General features: G+C 39.1%; 1 protein-coding gene across 2 annotated transcripts; it reads right to left on the reverse strand.

Moving 5' to 3' along the window:
* Window positions 1-2,114: 2,114 nt before the first annotated feature.
* Window positions 2,115-15,313, reverse strand: LOC131370356 (sine oculis-binding protein homolog B-like). 2 transcript variants are annotated; one of them, XM_058417642.1, is made up of 7 exons: window positions 15,132-15,313; window positions 12,828-12,963; window positions 11,103-11,288; window positions 10,841-10,992; window positions 8,640-8,741; window positions 5,986-7,816; window positions 2,115-2,900 (listed from the first exon to the last, which is right to left on the reverse strand). In XM_058417642.1, the coding sequence occupies exons 1-6, from the start codon at window positions 15,222-15,224 to the stop codon at window positions 5,993-5,995; spliced, it is 2,493 nt and encodes an 830-aa protein (XP_058273625.1). In that variant the 5' UTR covers window positions 15,225-15,313; the 3' UTR covers window positions 2,115-2,900; window positions 5,986-5,992. The 2 variants fall into 2 exon arrangements, with proteins under 2 accessions (XP_058273625.1, XP_058273626.1); XM_058417643.1 differs by lacking the exon at window positions 15,132-15,313 and adding an exon at window positions 13,309-15,104.
* Between the last annotated feature and the right edge of the window lie 1,449 nt (window positions 15,314-16,762).

Raw genomic sequence — 16,762 nt, forward strand, 5'->3', positions numbered from 1 at the left:
AGAATGTACTTGCGGTGTGTTGTAGTTTGTCTTATCTTGATGGTTACAGTGCAGTGTGTGTTGTAGAGTGTGTTGTAATGTGTGCTTTAATGTGTGCTACAGTGTAGTGTGTTATTTTGTGTCTTATATTTTTGTTACAGTGCAGTGTGTTGTAGAGTGTATTACAGTTTAGTATGAGGATAGCATAACAGCATGAGGCAAATGATTTCTAATATATTATTAATTATTCATACATATTAATTAACAATTTTAAGTTTTGCAAACTAAGTAATTAATACATTTCAGCTTGTAAACTAAACTTTTTGAACCAATCAATGTATTTTGAAATATTTTCTTTACATGACAACTCATAATGAATTAACAAGGAACAATGAGTCATTATCAAATATTAATTCTTGTAACAACAAACAAACAAACAAACAAAAATGCCTCAGCCGAGAATATTAGAAATTTTAGGTGTTTTTTCTAATTGGTACCTGTTAAAAACAAGGAGTAAACGTTTGGGCATAAACAAAAATCACAAAGACAAACCAGAACTTGCCCTTAGAAGAAATGCCCTTATGTAAAGTGACAAATGAATAAGACACTTTAAAAACTGCTGATCTACACACGTTTTTATTGTATAATACACCGACACATCATATTAACTGTTAGATTAATACATGAACTTCAACCACAGCTTTTCCTTTGCAGTCCTTCTGACTCTAGGTGGCAGTGCAGATTTACTTATCCTGCTCATCTGTCCTTTTCTCTCTGCAGCGCTGGAGTCTAACTCTACACTCCAGTTCTAGCTGTTTAGTCATTAAACTGACGCATTACACCTGTTGTTTATTTCCCTGAGCAGATTTAACACAGTACTAACTTCAATTATCTCTGCTATTTTGAATAGAATCATTGTCATCATGTCGGTATAGTGTCAGACACACTTAACAGATTTGTCTAACCTGAATGAAGGAAGGTAGAAACATAGTTTGTGTTATGAATTGATGCAGTAATGCTGATTTAGAAGCAATGATAGATTTTATATTATAAATGCTGCATATTAAGTGATTATCTTTACACTAAACAAGAAGGCAAGAAATTTTCAAGTCATATATCATGAAGTGATTAAACTGAACACACACACACACACACACACACAATCAGAGAATGATTTCTGACACATGAATTAAAGTAAAACTATAACAATATGTCTAAAGATTTTGTATCTACCGAGATGTTCCTGTTAACCACAGATCCTCAAACTAGAAAAGGCTCCTCCCTGCTGCTGAAAGTCTACAGCAATTTAAGTACTCGAATACAACATAAAAATTCTTAGAACCGCTCAGATTTCACTGTAAGAGAGCATTTGGGACCAAGATTGGGAGTCAGATTACTCCGAAGGCTCCCCTCAAAAGGCTCTTAGAGACCATAAAACTCATACTCCCAACTACAAAGAGTGAAAGCGGGAGCAGAGCAACTCATTTTGGCCCAGTTACTTCTTTGTAGGAAGGCACGTGTTTGTAAATCACCCTCCCAGGTTGGTAGTTAATGTGATAGGGGAGAGATGTATGACCACCATCAGGAGAAGATTTTAAAGGAAAAAAAGTGATCTAATTTGCTCAGAGGTAATTTTCCTAGTTCATATCCTTTTACTTGATAAAAAAAAACTAAAGCTGCATTGAAAAAGGGGGATTTATTGCCAACTCTGTAGGAAAGGTGTTTACAGTTAGTGTTGCCAAGAACTGTGTAATCCTTTAAAAACAACAAAAAAACACTATTTTACCAACTGCTTATATTACCATCTGTACCATCTTGAGCACTATATGAGGCAGTTTTAATACTGAAACTTGGCACTAAACACCTTAGTTCATATTATTATAGTTCTAGGGGCCGGTATTGTGTCTCTTAAAGTCTAAAATAATGATGTGTCATGACTTATGTATTGCCATTTATGTCAAATAATCTAATTTAGAGTAAATAAATCATTGTATCATTCAAATGACGTTTTTTCCTCCACAAAATATGTTTCTTCCTTACTTGGCAGAATAAAAAAAACATTTTATTATTCTGACTTTCTGGCAACATAAAAACAAAGAAAAAACTCACCACAAATAAAGAGTATACTTACTATAATTTACAAGTAAACACTTTATTCAAATAAAACAAATTCTTTACTCAAAATGAATATGGCAGGTTAATGAAAGTGGCACGTGTCCATTAATAGAGTGCAGTCTGTAAATGCTGTAAATTATTATTATTATTTTTTGGCTCTGTACTGCAGCACATTGGATATGAGATGAAACAAGGATTATTCTGTTAAAGTTCAGAATTTCAGCTTTACATGTCCGACAAAGTGATATCCGGTGATGTCTTCGTGTCATAGGCAAAAGGGCTGTGATTGTTTTACGACTGATCAAATGAAGGATGGAAATAATGTTTAAATTAAAGCAAATCTTTTTACATAATAAACTCATCATTGTGCAATTATTGTACGGACTACATATACTGTATATAAATGCGCATGTGTTTGAAGGCAGGTTGAACAGAAAGGTTACAGATTGGCAAATACAGTGGAACAGTGCCGGCTTTTGTAGACAGTAGGCCAAAGACATTATCATACATCTGAAGTGTCTATATGGATCACACACATCACTGATCCTCACTTCTGTATGCACCATCATCAGAGCGGAAATATCTTTCAGCAAGCCTGTGCTGAGAATTCATATCCTAGGCCCCAGGTATGAAGATATCCCATAGCAGTGGTCGGCACGAACATCTGGATTCATCAGTCATTTATCAGTCTTTCAACTCGTCACCGTTTCCCTGTTCAGTTCCAGCACCAAGGGAAAGGCCTGCATTCTGTATCTGACTTCAGATACACCAAAAAAACAAAAAACAAAGTTCACACCACAAATGATCTGAAACAGAGAGAGAGAGAGAAAGAGAGAGAGGGAGAGAGAGAAATCAATATTAACATTATTATCTTAGTTGACAAGACAACTTGTTCGACATCAATTATAATACAAGCGCAATAAACAGACGAGGAATCGTCTGAACTTGAGGTTATGTGGTAAGCAGAATGAAAATTCTCTCCATATCCCATTATATCAGGTTAATGACTGGACTTGGTTCAAAACAGCTCTCAGAGGCATGTGAACAGAAAGACAATTCTGATTACATTTAAATATGTATTTTTCTTCTGGTTTTAATTGCAAGGTCAGTGGACTGCAAAGTGGAACATTCCGATATGGCAGCATGGGAAAATAATACGCCACTATCAATTCCAGTTGACATTATTCCCAGTGTATTGGTCAGGCCTACTGCAGAGGTTATTAAAGTACAAAGTAACAGCTTTGAAAGCATATGCTCTAAGAATGATTTTGAAGGATAATATTGCAAACACACAGGACTTTGCAAAGAAACGGGATAACAACACCACACCAATATCTAAAGAAATGGAATATTAACACACTCACAGTTCATAAACTATAACATATAGTACAAAAGTTGAATGTAACATGAAGCCTCCCACCCTGCATACACACATTTTTCTAACTTTGTGTACACATTCCATTGACATAATTAGTGTTATGTCTAGGTTTCTGTGAATACATGGTATTTTTATGAGGACATGTGACACAGTCCTATCATTATGGGGACATAGGTTTAAATATATGTACATAAACACGCATGAGATCAGAACTGGGGAGTTTATTGCTCAATGACAAGGTCATTAACACACACACACACACACACACTGTGAGAAATATTCATTGTAGCAAATAAATACTACACATGATCCTAAACATAACCTTAGTAGACCTTAATCTTAGTAACCAGATGGAAATATTTTGACTCGTTTTAGAAAATAACCTCATTTTTTGAGGACCACCTGATTGTGAGGACATTTCATATTTGATGCAATCCTATCATTGTGGTCCTTTCTGGTCCTCACAATGGCATAAATACATGTAAACACACTATACCACACACTATATGACCTCCTTATTTCTGCAGTAACCTGAGAGTAGTCTGCACAGCAAAGCCCTACAACAGCAACATCTGGAGCTACACACACACACACACACACACACACACACAATCTTTGTGGAATAATTTCTGTATCAAATTAATGCTACACTTAAATCTAAACTTGACCTTATTCTTAGTAAGCAGATGGAAATATTTTTACTCCTATTCGGACAAAATCACCTTATCTTTGTGTGGATATTATTTAACCCAATATTTACCCCGATCCTATCATCATGCGGACTTACCGTCCACACTAAGCGCTAAATACACGTACATTCACTATACCACACGCGATACGACCTCACACACACATATTGTCAGCATCTCTCTCTTTTTTTCTGTCTCTTATTCACTCACACATACACTTTATTAGACAAGCTTGTGTCAGGGATTTTCAGCTGTGTCTTTCGTTTCAGTTATTTTTTAAAAAAAATTTTCTGTACTGCTGAAACTTTAGAGCTATAAAAAGGACTGTTTAACTGTTCTGCATCATTATGTGGGACAAGCACATGCACCATGTAGTTTTACTTTACTGTGTGTGTATGTGTGTGTGTGTGTGTGTGTGTGAGAGAGAGAGAGAGAGAGAGAGAGAATAAAAAGGCGTGAATAAGAGACCGTAACTAACAAGGATAGATTTAATATAAGTCAGGAAATCATTGTGGACACTTCCATGAGCTCAACTTCACAGAAACATTTTACCCGTTATATCAGTGTTGCCAAATTCTGCAGTAAGAAAACACATTCCTTAATTGATTTTCGCTTATTCCCAACACATTCCAAGACCTTTTCTTCAGAGGAAAAATCAAGTCAAATGGCATCGTGACTGTGTTGTAATGGCATCTTGACCTCATTTTTGAATACATTTCTGTTTAGTCATTATTAAGAAAGCTGTAATAGCCATGAAACCGGCACAGAATACAGTAACCCATATTTTGACCCAAGCTGTATTGAATTAAAGTGTTATATCTTGAAATTTATATTCACAGTCTCGGTACTAAGAGAACAAACATCTTTTAAATATGTCTGTGTATGCAATGTTCCTGTGAAGAATTTATATTCAGCCTTCTGTATCAATACCCAAATAATCATTTTGAGGTTGCTTGCTAGGTAGTTTAGCTCTAGCACATCTGACACGTTTGTGCTAGCCTTCGATTAGAAATGGGACAAAGAATTATGAGCTTCGTCCAAAGTTTTACTTCAGGAAAGACGAAAGAATTAAATATTTGGAAAAACAGGCAAAAATAATCCACAACCACCAGTGTGTATTATCTTACAGTGTTAGCGTCCTTGTGTTTACATTGTTGTGCCTAATGCTAATTAGCATTTAGACTCAGACTCGCATTGTTAGAAAACTACGACAGATTTATAGATTTATAGTAACTATGCAATGAATGCTTTGTCTGCTAGCTACATTTTCCAGTCTTTAGTTGATCTTCATAATTAAAAATTGAGACTGATAACAAGTAACCTAATTCCTATGGTTTTAGCTTAGCCATTAAAGCTTTTATTCATTTTTAAGGCAACGTGCCTGTGTTTGACTGGGCACTGGGTGAGAATGGAATAACATGTTACTGTTAACATAATAAGTTATTATATTTATTATAATTATTAATAATAATTAATTCCAAGTAGCTAACAGTACAGCATTCAGGAGCACCTGCTGATGTTTCATGAAGTGCTAAATGTAATGTTTTACATTTTAGTGCTGAAAGTCATAAAAAAAGTTCCTTGATTTTGCTCGATTGAGAAAATTTAACCTTTGTACATTCATTATGAAACAAGACAAAAAGGTTAACTAGATATCTTGCTGTAATGTGTTTATTTATTCCCAAGCCCTATCAGTCAATAAACAAATATTTGTCCTCTTAAAAACACACACATACACCTGGGTAAAACCCGATTGTAGATTTAACACCAGTGTGTCCGTATATTGTGTGTACATTTTGTGCAGATGTATATGTGTGTAAATACCTGTTCTTCATTTGTTCTGGTCTCTGATCCTCAGGCATCTCCTCTTCAAAGCTGGCTCTATTTCAGTATGCACGCCACTTTGCTCGAAAGCCGGCGCATGCATGTGTGAGCTTTTGTCCCAGCTGTGTGTGACCATGTGTGAAAGTGTGTGTGCAGTTGCCAGAGTGATCGTGTGCGCATTCTTTTCCCGTAATTTTGGCGGGATGGATCGTGCGTAAGCGTGTTCGTCAGCTGCGAGAGCATCATTGTCTACAGCTCCGCCCCTGTTCTCCTCTGATTGGTCTGTTTGGCAGTCTGTTTGCTCTGCTGCAAGGGAGCGGTTTAAGACAGGTTCCCGCCCTCCTGAGACATTTTCTTTCACATCCTCAGATACAGGAAGTGGGGATGAATTTTGGCCGGAACTCGTCCGTTGTTCTGGGTCAGACTGAACCGTAGCTATGCATGTTGAGGAGTAAACAGAGTGAACTGAGTTGGAAGTGGCAGCCGTGTTGTTCAATAGGATAGACGATGTGGGAGTGACTACGGATGTTGTGTTGAGTGCTTTCTGTAGAATGATTGAAGCCCGTGCATTTGGCGAGTCCACTGGGGAAGATGCATTTTCAGGGACTGAACTGGATGTGTGCTTTAAAGTGCCTGTGTAAGCTTTAGTGGACATTTGTTGTGCAATCAAATCATCTTCATCCCCATTCCTGCTCCATCCATTCTCTTGTTCAACTTCTGTCTCCTTACTGAGGTCAAACTCTATTTCACCTTCCTGCTTCACTCTGCATATAGCTCTTTGTATCACTTGTCGCTCCCTAACTTCTTGTCTCTGATCTTCTGGCAAGGGAGGAGTAGGACTGATCTGATGAGCAGATAAGATTGGGAAATTGTGTGATGAGAAAGCAGGAGAATACGGGTCTGGAGATGAAGTCTGCTCAGTCTTTACTTTGTGCTCCACTAAGATGCTATCAATAAACTCCTGATCTTCAGACATGTGCTCTCTAGGTGCATCTTCAGGAGTGACAGAAGCTGCATTTCTTCCTGTCTTCTCTTTATCCTTGTGGTTACGAATAACCCCGGGATGTCCCAAAGCCCCTGAGTTCACTGGGATTGGGATGGGGATTGGCACAGGAACTGGTAGAGGAACTATAATGGGATATGGCACCAGGACAGTCGGTTGTGGACATGGCAGACCCAGAGTTGGCATGAGGGATGGAAAGGGGTGAGGGTAGGTGGGTGCACAGGGTATCATCGATGCTGGATATGGGTGAAAGAGCTGTGGTGGAGGAATTGGGCGAACCGAGGGTGTGTGTACCTGCGGAGATGTGTGTGAGGGTCTCTGATGTGGGCTGGAGCCTGGGTTTCGGGGCTGTGCACTGATAGCTCCCCGGTTAAAGGATGGGGGCTTCTGTATCACCCATGGTTGCTCTACAGCATGAGGTGGAGGAGTAGATGGCAACGGAGTGCCAGTCTGGAGCTGAGAAGAAGCAGAGCTCTCTCTTTCCTTCTGCTGAGCCAAGACAGACGCTCTAACTGAGGACGATGATGAACAGGAAGATGACACAGGTGTGGAAACTTTGGGTGACACTGTTTCTTTGCTGTCTCTCTCCATAGGGTTGTTCCATGATTCTGGTGTCAGCAAGGTCTCACTCTCTCCAGCTGGATGATTCTCATTTTCTGGTTGGCTCGGACTAGAGCCAGACGTTGTAAGTGCAGCCCGGGCTTCTCGGTAGAAAATGTCCATTTTATACTGGTTAAGGCACTTGGTACTGCAGAACTGCAGTCTGTCGTCACCCGCACCTAAGTCAAGGTACTTGGTGTGACGAACATGTTTGCACCAATCACATACCTGAAGATTTCAGAAAAGAAGTGTTAAAGCATTTATTTGTTATCAGTTTATTGTGTAAAGGGAAAATACTTAAATTACATGAAAAAGAAGAACAAACATTAGTTCTGTGTTGTAGAGACGTGTGGTATTTCATGCCAAGAAAATTTGTCTTAGAGCTTTAAGTGTTGTTAAATCATCACAATACATTTCATAACATTTAATCACAGTTTTTAGTCACATCATACTATCCAAATATATTACTTGAAAAAAACTCCAACAACTCTGTGCCTACAGCGTGAACAGGGATACCCCCACTAGTCCTTCTTGTTACTGGCTGAATGCCTCAAATTAAGATATATCTACAATTAAAATATGCCTCAAACAGGAAGGAAACTATTAAATAAAACTATTTCAGACATTTGACCTTGTTGTGACCTTGAGCCAGTTTGGATCAATTCCACAGTACCCAGTTCATCTGCTGATTACGATGATAATTACAATGATTAATCTTGGACAGATGGCTGGAGAGAAAACCGCAAAAACACTACGCCTCTACCGCCATTTTAATCTATGATTGTTTTAGCTTTTAGAATTTTTTCAAAATTTCAGAACAATCTATAGCATGGCAAAATTAAGCAATTTATTTTTATTAAGCATTATGCCCCCTTTTGAATGAGCTAGACTTCAGCTCAGGAATAAAAATGCTGCCCAAGATAACAGGTTAGTGCCAACATTTTGCAGTTTCTATGATGCATTATATAAAAATTGCAGTATACTATATAATCAGTAAACATTGTTACATGTCTGGTGGAGTTAATGATATTTAATGCTTATGAGCACTTACTCGTGTGTTGCTGTTCATCTTAAGCAAGAGCTGAGGAGGTGTTTCCTCTGTTTGACCAGGAGGAGGAGGAGACTGGTCACCATGCCGGTTTTCATTTTGAGCCTGACAAAAAAAAAAAAAAAAATCAACTCATGATCTGGATTTAAATAAGTGTTCGGATTAAAGTTGGAATTATGTGAGAGTGTGCGGATGTGGAGCTCTTTAATTCGAATATTCTTGGTGAAAACCAGCTCTCTGGGTAGATGTGTGAATGGTGACTACCCACTGTGTGTTACTGTGAGTGTGTGTAGTGACTGCTCCAGATTGCAGTAAGCTGATCCTGTGTTGACTGTACCCGGTGCTCTCCCCCGTCTCGCTGGTGTATGGAGTGTGAAACCTGATGCTGTTGCGGTAAAGTATGTGCTGCAAGAGGACACCACTCTCCCCATGGCAGCCCTTACTCCTTCCTCTCAAACAGGCTCTGACTTGATTTTCCATCTCCTTCTTTCTTTCTCTCTCTGTCTTTCTAGGTTAGCTCTACTATTCTGTTTCTGACTCCTCTTTTACAGCTAGCTTTGTTGCAGGAAATATATCTTATAGCATAAACAGGTGAGAAGTGATATCCGGAACATACTGAATGATGAGGCCTGTTTTCTGATCACTGATTGTGTGTATGCCAAAGTGAGTGTGATACTTATGACAGCTCTGCAGCTTATGAAGCATTAGGTCTGTTTACACAAGTCAGCAGATACGGATTAAATGTGAATTTTTGCATACTGTGTGTGTGCTTTTGTGAGGTTGGGTTCAACCATTCTAAACTACTGCAACAAGATAAGCTGAAGTCCCCTTATTAAATGACTCACCAAAGGTGACCTTGTATTCAGCAAGGATTAAGAAGCTGCCCTAGACAGCATGCATGTTTGTGCTGGATGACCATGACTGTCATCGAGTAGTCCTGGCAGTCGCATCCATGAATGTTAAGCAGCTGTTAACGGCACTGAACTCTGTCAGTCAGCAGACTCAGAATGCACATGGGCCACATCTTGTTTTCATTTTTCACTCATAAAAAAATGTTTCACTGAAAACGTTCTGATTTATCACCATGTTTTTCAAAAGGTTTAAAAAAGGTTGCCTATTTAAAGTGACTTTTTTTGTTGACTGTATTGGTTTCATGAATAATCATGTGGGTGAGTGTTTGAACTGCCTCTAATCCAGGTGTTTGCCACAAGTCAAGTAACATTTGGACCTACACCATCTCAGAGCCCAATTTAACAATAGTCTTTTTTTGAATCTGTTTTGGCTCAGATCCCTGGAGCTGATCGGTTCTGGTATTGTATACTGTTATACGAAAAGAAACAGGGCCTGTTCTGCTATGTGAATCCCAAACAGACGCAGCTCTCCATTTGCTGTCTGGGGCTTGATCAGATTACTCAAATCTATTCTGGTAAAAATGTTTATATGAGGCTTTGCTCATTCTTGCCACATCATTAGTTTGCTAATTACCAGTAAGTGGCTATAAAAATATAAGCAACATTTGTCTGTGGAATCTTTTCAATTCTCCAATCTTTACAAGCCATTTTTTGAAATTTTGGCTCATATGTAATGTATGCGCATAAAAACTCATACACACACACACACACACACATACTTTATGAACATCACTTTCCTGAGATCATGATACAAATGACTTTTATGTGTACATTATACAAACTTTGTATATTAAAGTATACTTTAATGAATTTATGTGTGTGTGTGTTAGTGAGTGTGTGTGTGTGTGTGTGTGTGTGTGTGTATCTCATGATTCTTTGGGTTCTGATATCACAGCACCTTAAAAAGTAGGGTCCTGTAAACTCTCCCAATCTCTCCTGGTACCATGCTCAACTTCAAGGGCTAGGGCCCAAAATAAAGCATCTAAACCTCTTTGTAATTATTTGAAAAGAACCCATCCTTAATTTTTTTCTTTGTTTGTGTATCAAAACACAGAGAATATATTTTTTAAAAGCTACATTTCATGCATTCTAAATGAATGGCTAAAGAAAAGAATCTGTTTTTTTTTTTTCATCCAGTCATTTTAAATGGACTTGGTACTTTAACTACTCAGCTGTCTGCATAAATGATGACTCCTCACGGATACATTTCCTCTTCCAGATTCAGTCAGGTTGCTATTGATACAGCTTTGAAATGTTTCTGCTGACTGAAACCTTTCACAGACAGATACTGACCTTGTTGCGTTTAAAGTATGCTCGCCGGCACATGGCAAAACACTTCTCGCTGCAGAAGCTCTTGAGTTCAGAGCCCATGACCAGGGAGTAGCGTTTAAGCCCCTCCTTCTGACACCAGACACAGACAATCTGAACATTCTGCTGCTCATCCACTGAGAGAGAGAGAGAGAGAGAGAGAGAGAGAGAGAGAATTATAGATCCAATGATTTGGCATCATACATATTTATATAGTGATGCATTTTTGTGTACCATGTGACCACACCTGCAGATGGTTTGATGAGTGGCACCACAACATGGGTGCTGTGCAGGTCCTTCATGTGGGGGGAGAATGAGGATGATGAAGGAGACAGGGGAAAACCAGTAGATTCTTTCACTCCATTTTTAGCTGATGCAGAGGAGCCAGATGTGAGCTTACTCTCTATTACTGTGGGTTTTGGATCTGAATTCTCTGGGGGTAAATAAAAAAAAATCATTTCCATGTTTATACATTGTGACCTGGCAACCCAGCCAGTTAATAAAAACTAGCGTTTAGTTTGAATTCTGCTCATTTTCAGGGAATTAGGTCTTACTCAGTGCTGGGAAAGAAGGAGATTTCAGCAGCACTTAAGAATACTACAGAAAGTAGCAATGGAAACATTATGTTAATCTGTTTCGTTAGTAGATGTAATAGTGACTTTAGGGTTAGGGTCAGGGCTTGGGCTAGGTGTGAGCGAGTGTGTGAATCTGTGTGTGTGCTTATTGCATTGCGATGGACTTGTGCCCTTTACAGGGTGCATTCCTGCCCCTTGCTCAGTGTACTTGAGATACCACAGACCATAGATTCACTGAAAATGAATGAATAAATGAAATGTTCTGGTTTTTAACTGAAGTTCTTTTGAAAATAAAAGGCCTTATAAAGAAAAATTAGATCTAGATAGGTATAGATCTTAGATTTTATTAAGAAATGACAGCTTAAGCACTGAAATAGCTGGAATATTGTCAAATACATCTATGTATTTCCTATTATATGTTTAGAAAAAAACAAATATAAGATTAATAAGCCCATTTCTATACATCCTTACTCATTTTAAGCTTTACATGTTCTTTATTCTGATACTCTCACGTTCGCAAGGATGGCATCTGCTCCTTCTCATCTCTCCCTTATCAATCACAGCAACACTAATCAGTAGGCCTGGGCATATGTAAGGTTATATGTGTGCGGAAGTGGGTGAATAGCACTTCTCGAATGTGTTTGGATGCAGCGCGAGCAGCAGTTCGGAAAGTTGTGGCTGCATGTGTTTTGGTACAACACCTCCCACTCGGGTTAGTTAGGTGTTGTATTGATTAGGATACCTTAAACGATGGATGGGAATTGGCGAAGACTAAATAAGAACAAAAAAATGTTGTTTTTTATTCTAAAAATAAATGCGTACAATGTGTAAAAATAGCCTTCTCATAACAGGAAATAGATCAATTTGATGATTTTTAAACTACTTCCAGTTGCTAAGTTTTAATTTGTTTTGCAGTGAAGATTTTTCATTCTCAGGCATTTCATGGACCAATTTCAAAAGTCTCCATTTTTATACAGACTTTATATATCTAATATAAAAAAATTAAATATATCTAATATAAATTCTTCAATGCATTTCCCTTTTTGGTATGAAGTCTTGGATGTTCATAATGATTTTTTTACTATGTATGCACCAATACAGTATTTAGGAAGTCTGGATAACTCCAAATCAATACTTAAGAATTGTGTCACAGCAAGTCCAGCAGGATTTGTTATAGACTTTATTAAATGTCCGCCATTTGTAAAGAATTAAATCAAAATTTTCAGTGGTTTTTTTAAAGTTCATGTAAATCTTTGTGTACGTAAACTGACGTATTTTCAGCCTTGAGCTTGTTTCAGAGCAGAAGCTGTTATGACAGACCATCAAGCCCTCATTTTAGAGCCTGAGTCTGGGAATAATGTCTCTATATTCTTACAAAGAAGTGTATGAGCTCTCACCTTTAAGCACAGATACTTGGTGGCGTCTTGCTCTGCCGTTGTGACTCCTGATGTCAGCGGTCTCGGAGTCTTGCAGGTCAACTTTATCATATCCGTACCAGCCCAGCAATTCATTCATTGTGCTCTCTGCGAAGCTCTGTCTCACACACACACACACACACAATTGGTAATTGGTAATCTCTGACCATAGTATGGAGATTTAGTGAAATGTATATGCCATCCCATGCTCCATTTGTGGCTCACAAAATTTGACTGAAAAATGATGCAGCCGCAAGAAAAAACTTCTGAATCAGTCTTTGTTATTTTATTCTAAATGGTCTGACATAAAATCTGGCTAAACACTCAAGAGACCTCTCGCTCCCTCACTCGCTCTCTCTGTTTGAGATTACAGAGGTGGGTAATTTGATTCATAGTTAGTTGAAATCCGAGGAGGACACAGAACACCACAGCTGGGTTTGTGGGCTTCCCAGAAATCCCCCACCTTCTTCGCCTCATGTCCCCCACTCCTCCAGTTCCCCTGTTCTCCTTCTCATCTTCTCCATTTTCCCTGAAGGATCCAATTCCATCCCTTTTCCCCCTCTTCCTTCCTTTCCACTCCTCTGGTTGCTTTTAAAACTCTCACTTCACTCATCTCTCCCTGAGCGCTCACAACCAAAACAAACAGTCGCGGTAGAACACTGGTCCACTCTCTGCTTGTTCGCTCTCTTTCTTCTCTCTCTCTCTCTCTCTCTCTCTCTCTCTCTGTCTGTGTTACCTGACACTTCAGCCCTTCTCGTGTTTCACTCTTTCTCTCAAAAACAGCCAGTATGCTTGAGAACAGGGGGATTCTCGCAGAATGGCATATCCGTTACGTCCACTACTCCGTCACTCAATCCGCCTCAGGCCTGCCCATAAAACTGCAACTGTATGTTTGTGTGTGTGTGTGTGTGTGTGTGTTTATAGAAGCTGGGCAGGGATCTTATATATATTTTTTACCAGTTCCTTGAGCCTAAACAGAGAAATCGAGTGTGTTGGGTGTACAGTCTGACCGTTTTGGAGGATGATTACATCAAAAACCACATCAGTTTCTATTTCCCCTGAGATCAGACCAAATCCTTGCATATTGTTTTACTGTTTTCTCATTAGTAGGAGGTGGGTCTTCTTTCCCCAGTCCCTCCAGTGTTGCTCTTATTTCTTCTGTGCAGCTCAGACAAACATCTGCTTAGTGAGAATGAGGGAGAGAGAGAGCGGACGAGCCCTGTCCCAAAATCCAAAGCAGTTGTGGCCAAAGGCAACAAAACCTACCGTGACCCCCGCTTGAGCCTCGGCTGCGCTTACATCAGGATCGTGTATGGTTTCACATGTTTGGATTAAAATTAGTTAAGTCGCAACCCTACACCCGCCGGCTCCATGGATATCATGTGCAGTGATCCAAAATCACTCACACAAAGAGACTTGCGCCCGGTTTCCTCCCACACAGACATGAAAACCGCTCATGTCTCTCACGCAGATATTTCTCTGTACAATATGCAACCATGAGAAGTCACACAATAGTCATTTGGAAAGCTTAAACGATACACAGTGAAATCCCCAAGACGTACAGTATTGTACGTGTATGACTTTCGAAATGACAAGCAATATAAAAAAAACACATTGAAAGGGAAAAGAGTATTGTAGTGCGTACCATTATTCAGTGTATAATCACAATTTAATATACAATCAATTTCAGGTTTGAAAATATATATTTTGCCAGATTTGAATCCAAAGACATGTACTTAAACACATTACACAGCTGATCCTGACAGCGTCAAATCACCTCTTACAGTTTTTACTGGTATTCAGAAAATATTACAGGTGGGGTTTTTGATTTATGCCTGAATACACCTTATTTATAGCGTGATTCGAGTTGGAGTATAGAATAACCGTGGGCTTTTGGAGCACACAACTACCACACAGTTAATATCGCCGGTGTGGAATTAGACATTTACAGTGTTAAAGGAACTCTGACTTTTCATACAGGGTACAAGCATGTGTTCATTAATTCTCTACTCTAGGCGAATGCCAACCGCTGGCGCACATCTGGCAAACTGCTGCGCATCACTCCAGACAGACAGATAGGCTACACATTAGTTCAGAGTGATTAACACTGTCCTACTGAATTCCCTAAATGACACACCTCACCTCAAAGTTTAGCTACCTCGACATTTCCCCCGCGTACACAGCGTTGTGTGCTGCTTTAGGCTGCCCAGGGCACCAGTCTGGAAACCGCGCGTCATGAAGGCGACTTGCCCTCGCCACCTAAACGAGACGCAAACACACTCGTACCTTCATTTCTTGGCTGACCTCCCTCTTGACGGGATGAGCGGGTTTCCTGCTGCGCTTGTTTTCCGGGGGTCTTCCTTTTTCCATCTTTGGCATCGTTTAGGAAAGGCGAAAAGAAGGAGAGAAAGACGCGGTTGCACGCAAGCAATAACAGTGTGGCAGAGTTATGCGCGCTCACGCAGCACAGAACGCGCAACACGGAAAAATGCGCGCACGCGACAGGGGAGGCGGGGCTTATGTTATGTAACCCAACACCTGGAATCCATTCAGCTCCTGCACCCTTCCTCTCTTCAGCTCCCGGAGATGAGTTACAAACTGGCCATGTGATTTATTTGTGCTCAGCTGCCTGAAAAACTGAAAAATGAACATTTTTGTCTGTTTTGAGATCACCTCAAACATACACTCTATGGCCAAAAGTATGTGGTCACCTGACCACTGCACCCATATGCTGACCGTCCGCAAACTGTTGCCACAAACTTTGAAGCTGAAACACAAAGTATGCTGTAACATTACAATTCACCTTCACTGAAACTAAGAGACTCGAACCCTGTTCCAGTATGACAATGCCCCTGTACACAAAGCCCCTGAGCTCCATGAAGACATGGTGTTTTAAGGTTGAAATGGAAGAACTCGAGTGTCCTGCACAGAGCCCTATGTGTCCACATACTTTTGTCCATATTGTGTATCATAATGCAGTGCATGCACAGGCAAGTAGTGTAAAGATACAGAAGTTGCAGTAGTGACATTCCAGAAAACTAGCTTCTTCTAAACTTCTTTCTTTTTTTTCTAAAGCTCTCTTTCTCTCTGAGTGCAAAACTTGGCGTTTAGAACAATCCAAAGCCTGGGCAGCATGTCCTATTTCAAAGGTGCAATAGCTCAAATTTCGGACCCCTCTGTAGCTCTGAGGATGATATCTGATCTCAGATGGCTTGGAATCAATGCAGCTATAAAGGTAGAGGGTGAATATAAAATAGAAATTAATAGAACAGTGTATATAAAAAAAAATTGTGAAGTTAGATATGTACTTTGGACAGGGTTCGAGGGTTTGAATTTTCATGGTTACACATAAGTAAATCACTTGAAAATAGGGTTCGTGTAAAATAGAAACTGGGTCAGATATATTGTGCTACTGATATTTAAAGTAAAAGATGGATAATTATGGCATTATAAGTAGGATTATGCTATACTCAATAATTTCTAAACTAGGGAGATATCACCCAACTAATAAAAAAGCATGAAAGGGTTGAAAATTCAGGCAAGGGTACATGAATGAGCAGTGTGGGTGAAATTAAAAGCATGAAATTAAAGCATGGTGTCATTAGATTTCCAGTAAAAGCCTCATGCTATGCCATTATACGGTGTAAATGTGCAAGGATAATGACCTCAGATCAGATTAAATCTTAAAGCACAATAATAATAATAATAATAATAATAATAATAATAATAATAATAATAATAATAAAATGCTTTTTTAATAATAATATAATATTTATTTTATCATCCAGGCATAATTTTGTTGTATTTAAAATGAAAGCTGCTACAAGCTGCCATCTTGTGGTTGCACCTCGAATAGACACAGAATCGGTTTTAGAAGGATTTATTATTAATCCAGGAAAAGGTTGCTCACATAAATA

Source organism: Hemibagrus wyckioides, linkage group LG19 (genome assembly GCF_019097595.1).
Source record: "Hemibagrus wyckioides isolate EC202008001 linkage group LG19, SWU_Hwy_1.0, whole genome shotgun sequence".
Lineage (NCBI taxonomy): Eukaryota > Metazoa > Chordata > Actinopteri > Siluriformes > Bagridae > Hemibagrus > Hemibagrus wyckioides.

Bases quoted from the DNA above. Each gene is read 5' to 3' on its own strand.
- LOC131370356 (XM_058417642.1), bottom strand. From the start codon at position 15,224: ATGCCAAAGATGGAAAAAGGAAGACCCCCGGAAAACAAGCGCAGCAGG. The intron at 8,742-10,840 runs GTCAGTATCTGT...TTTTTTTGTCAG, and splicing joins CATACTTTAAACGCAACAAG to GCTCAAAATGAAAACCGGCA. The intron at 7,817-8,639 runs GTAAGTGCTCAT...TGAAATCTTCAG, and splicing joins AGATGAACAGCAACACACGA to GTATGTGATTGGTGCAAACA.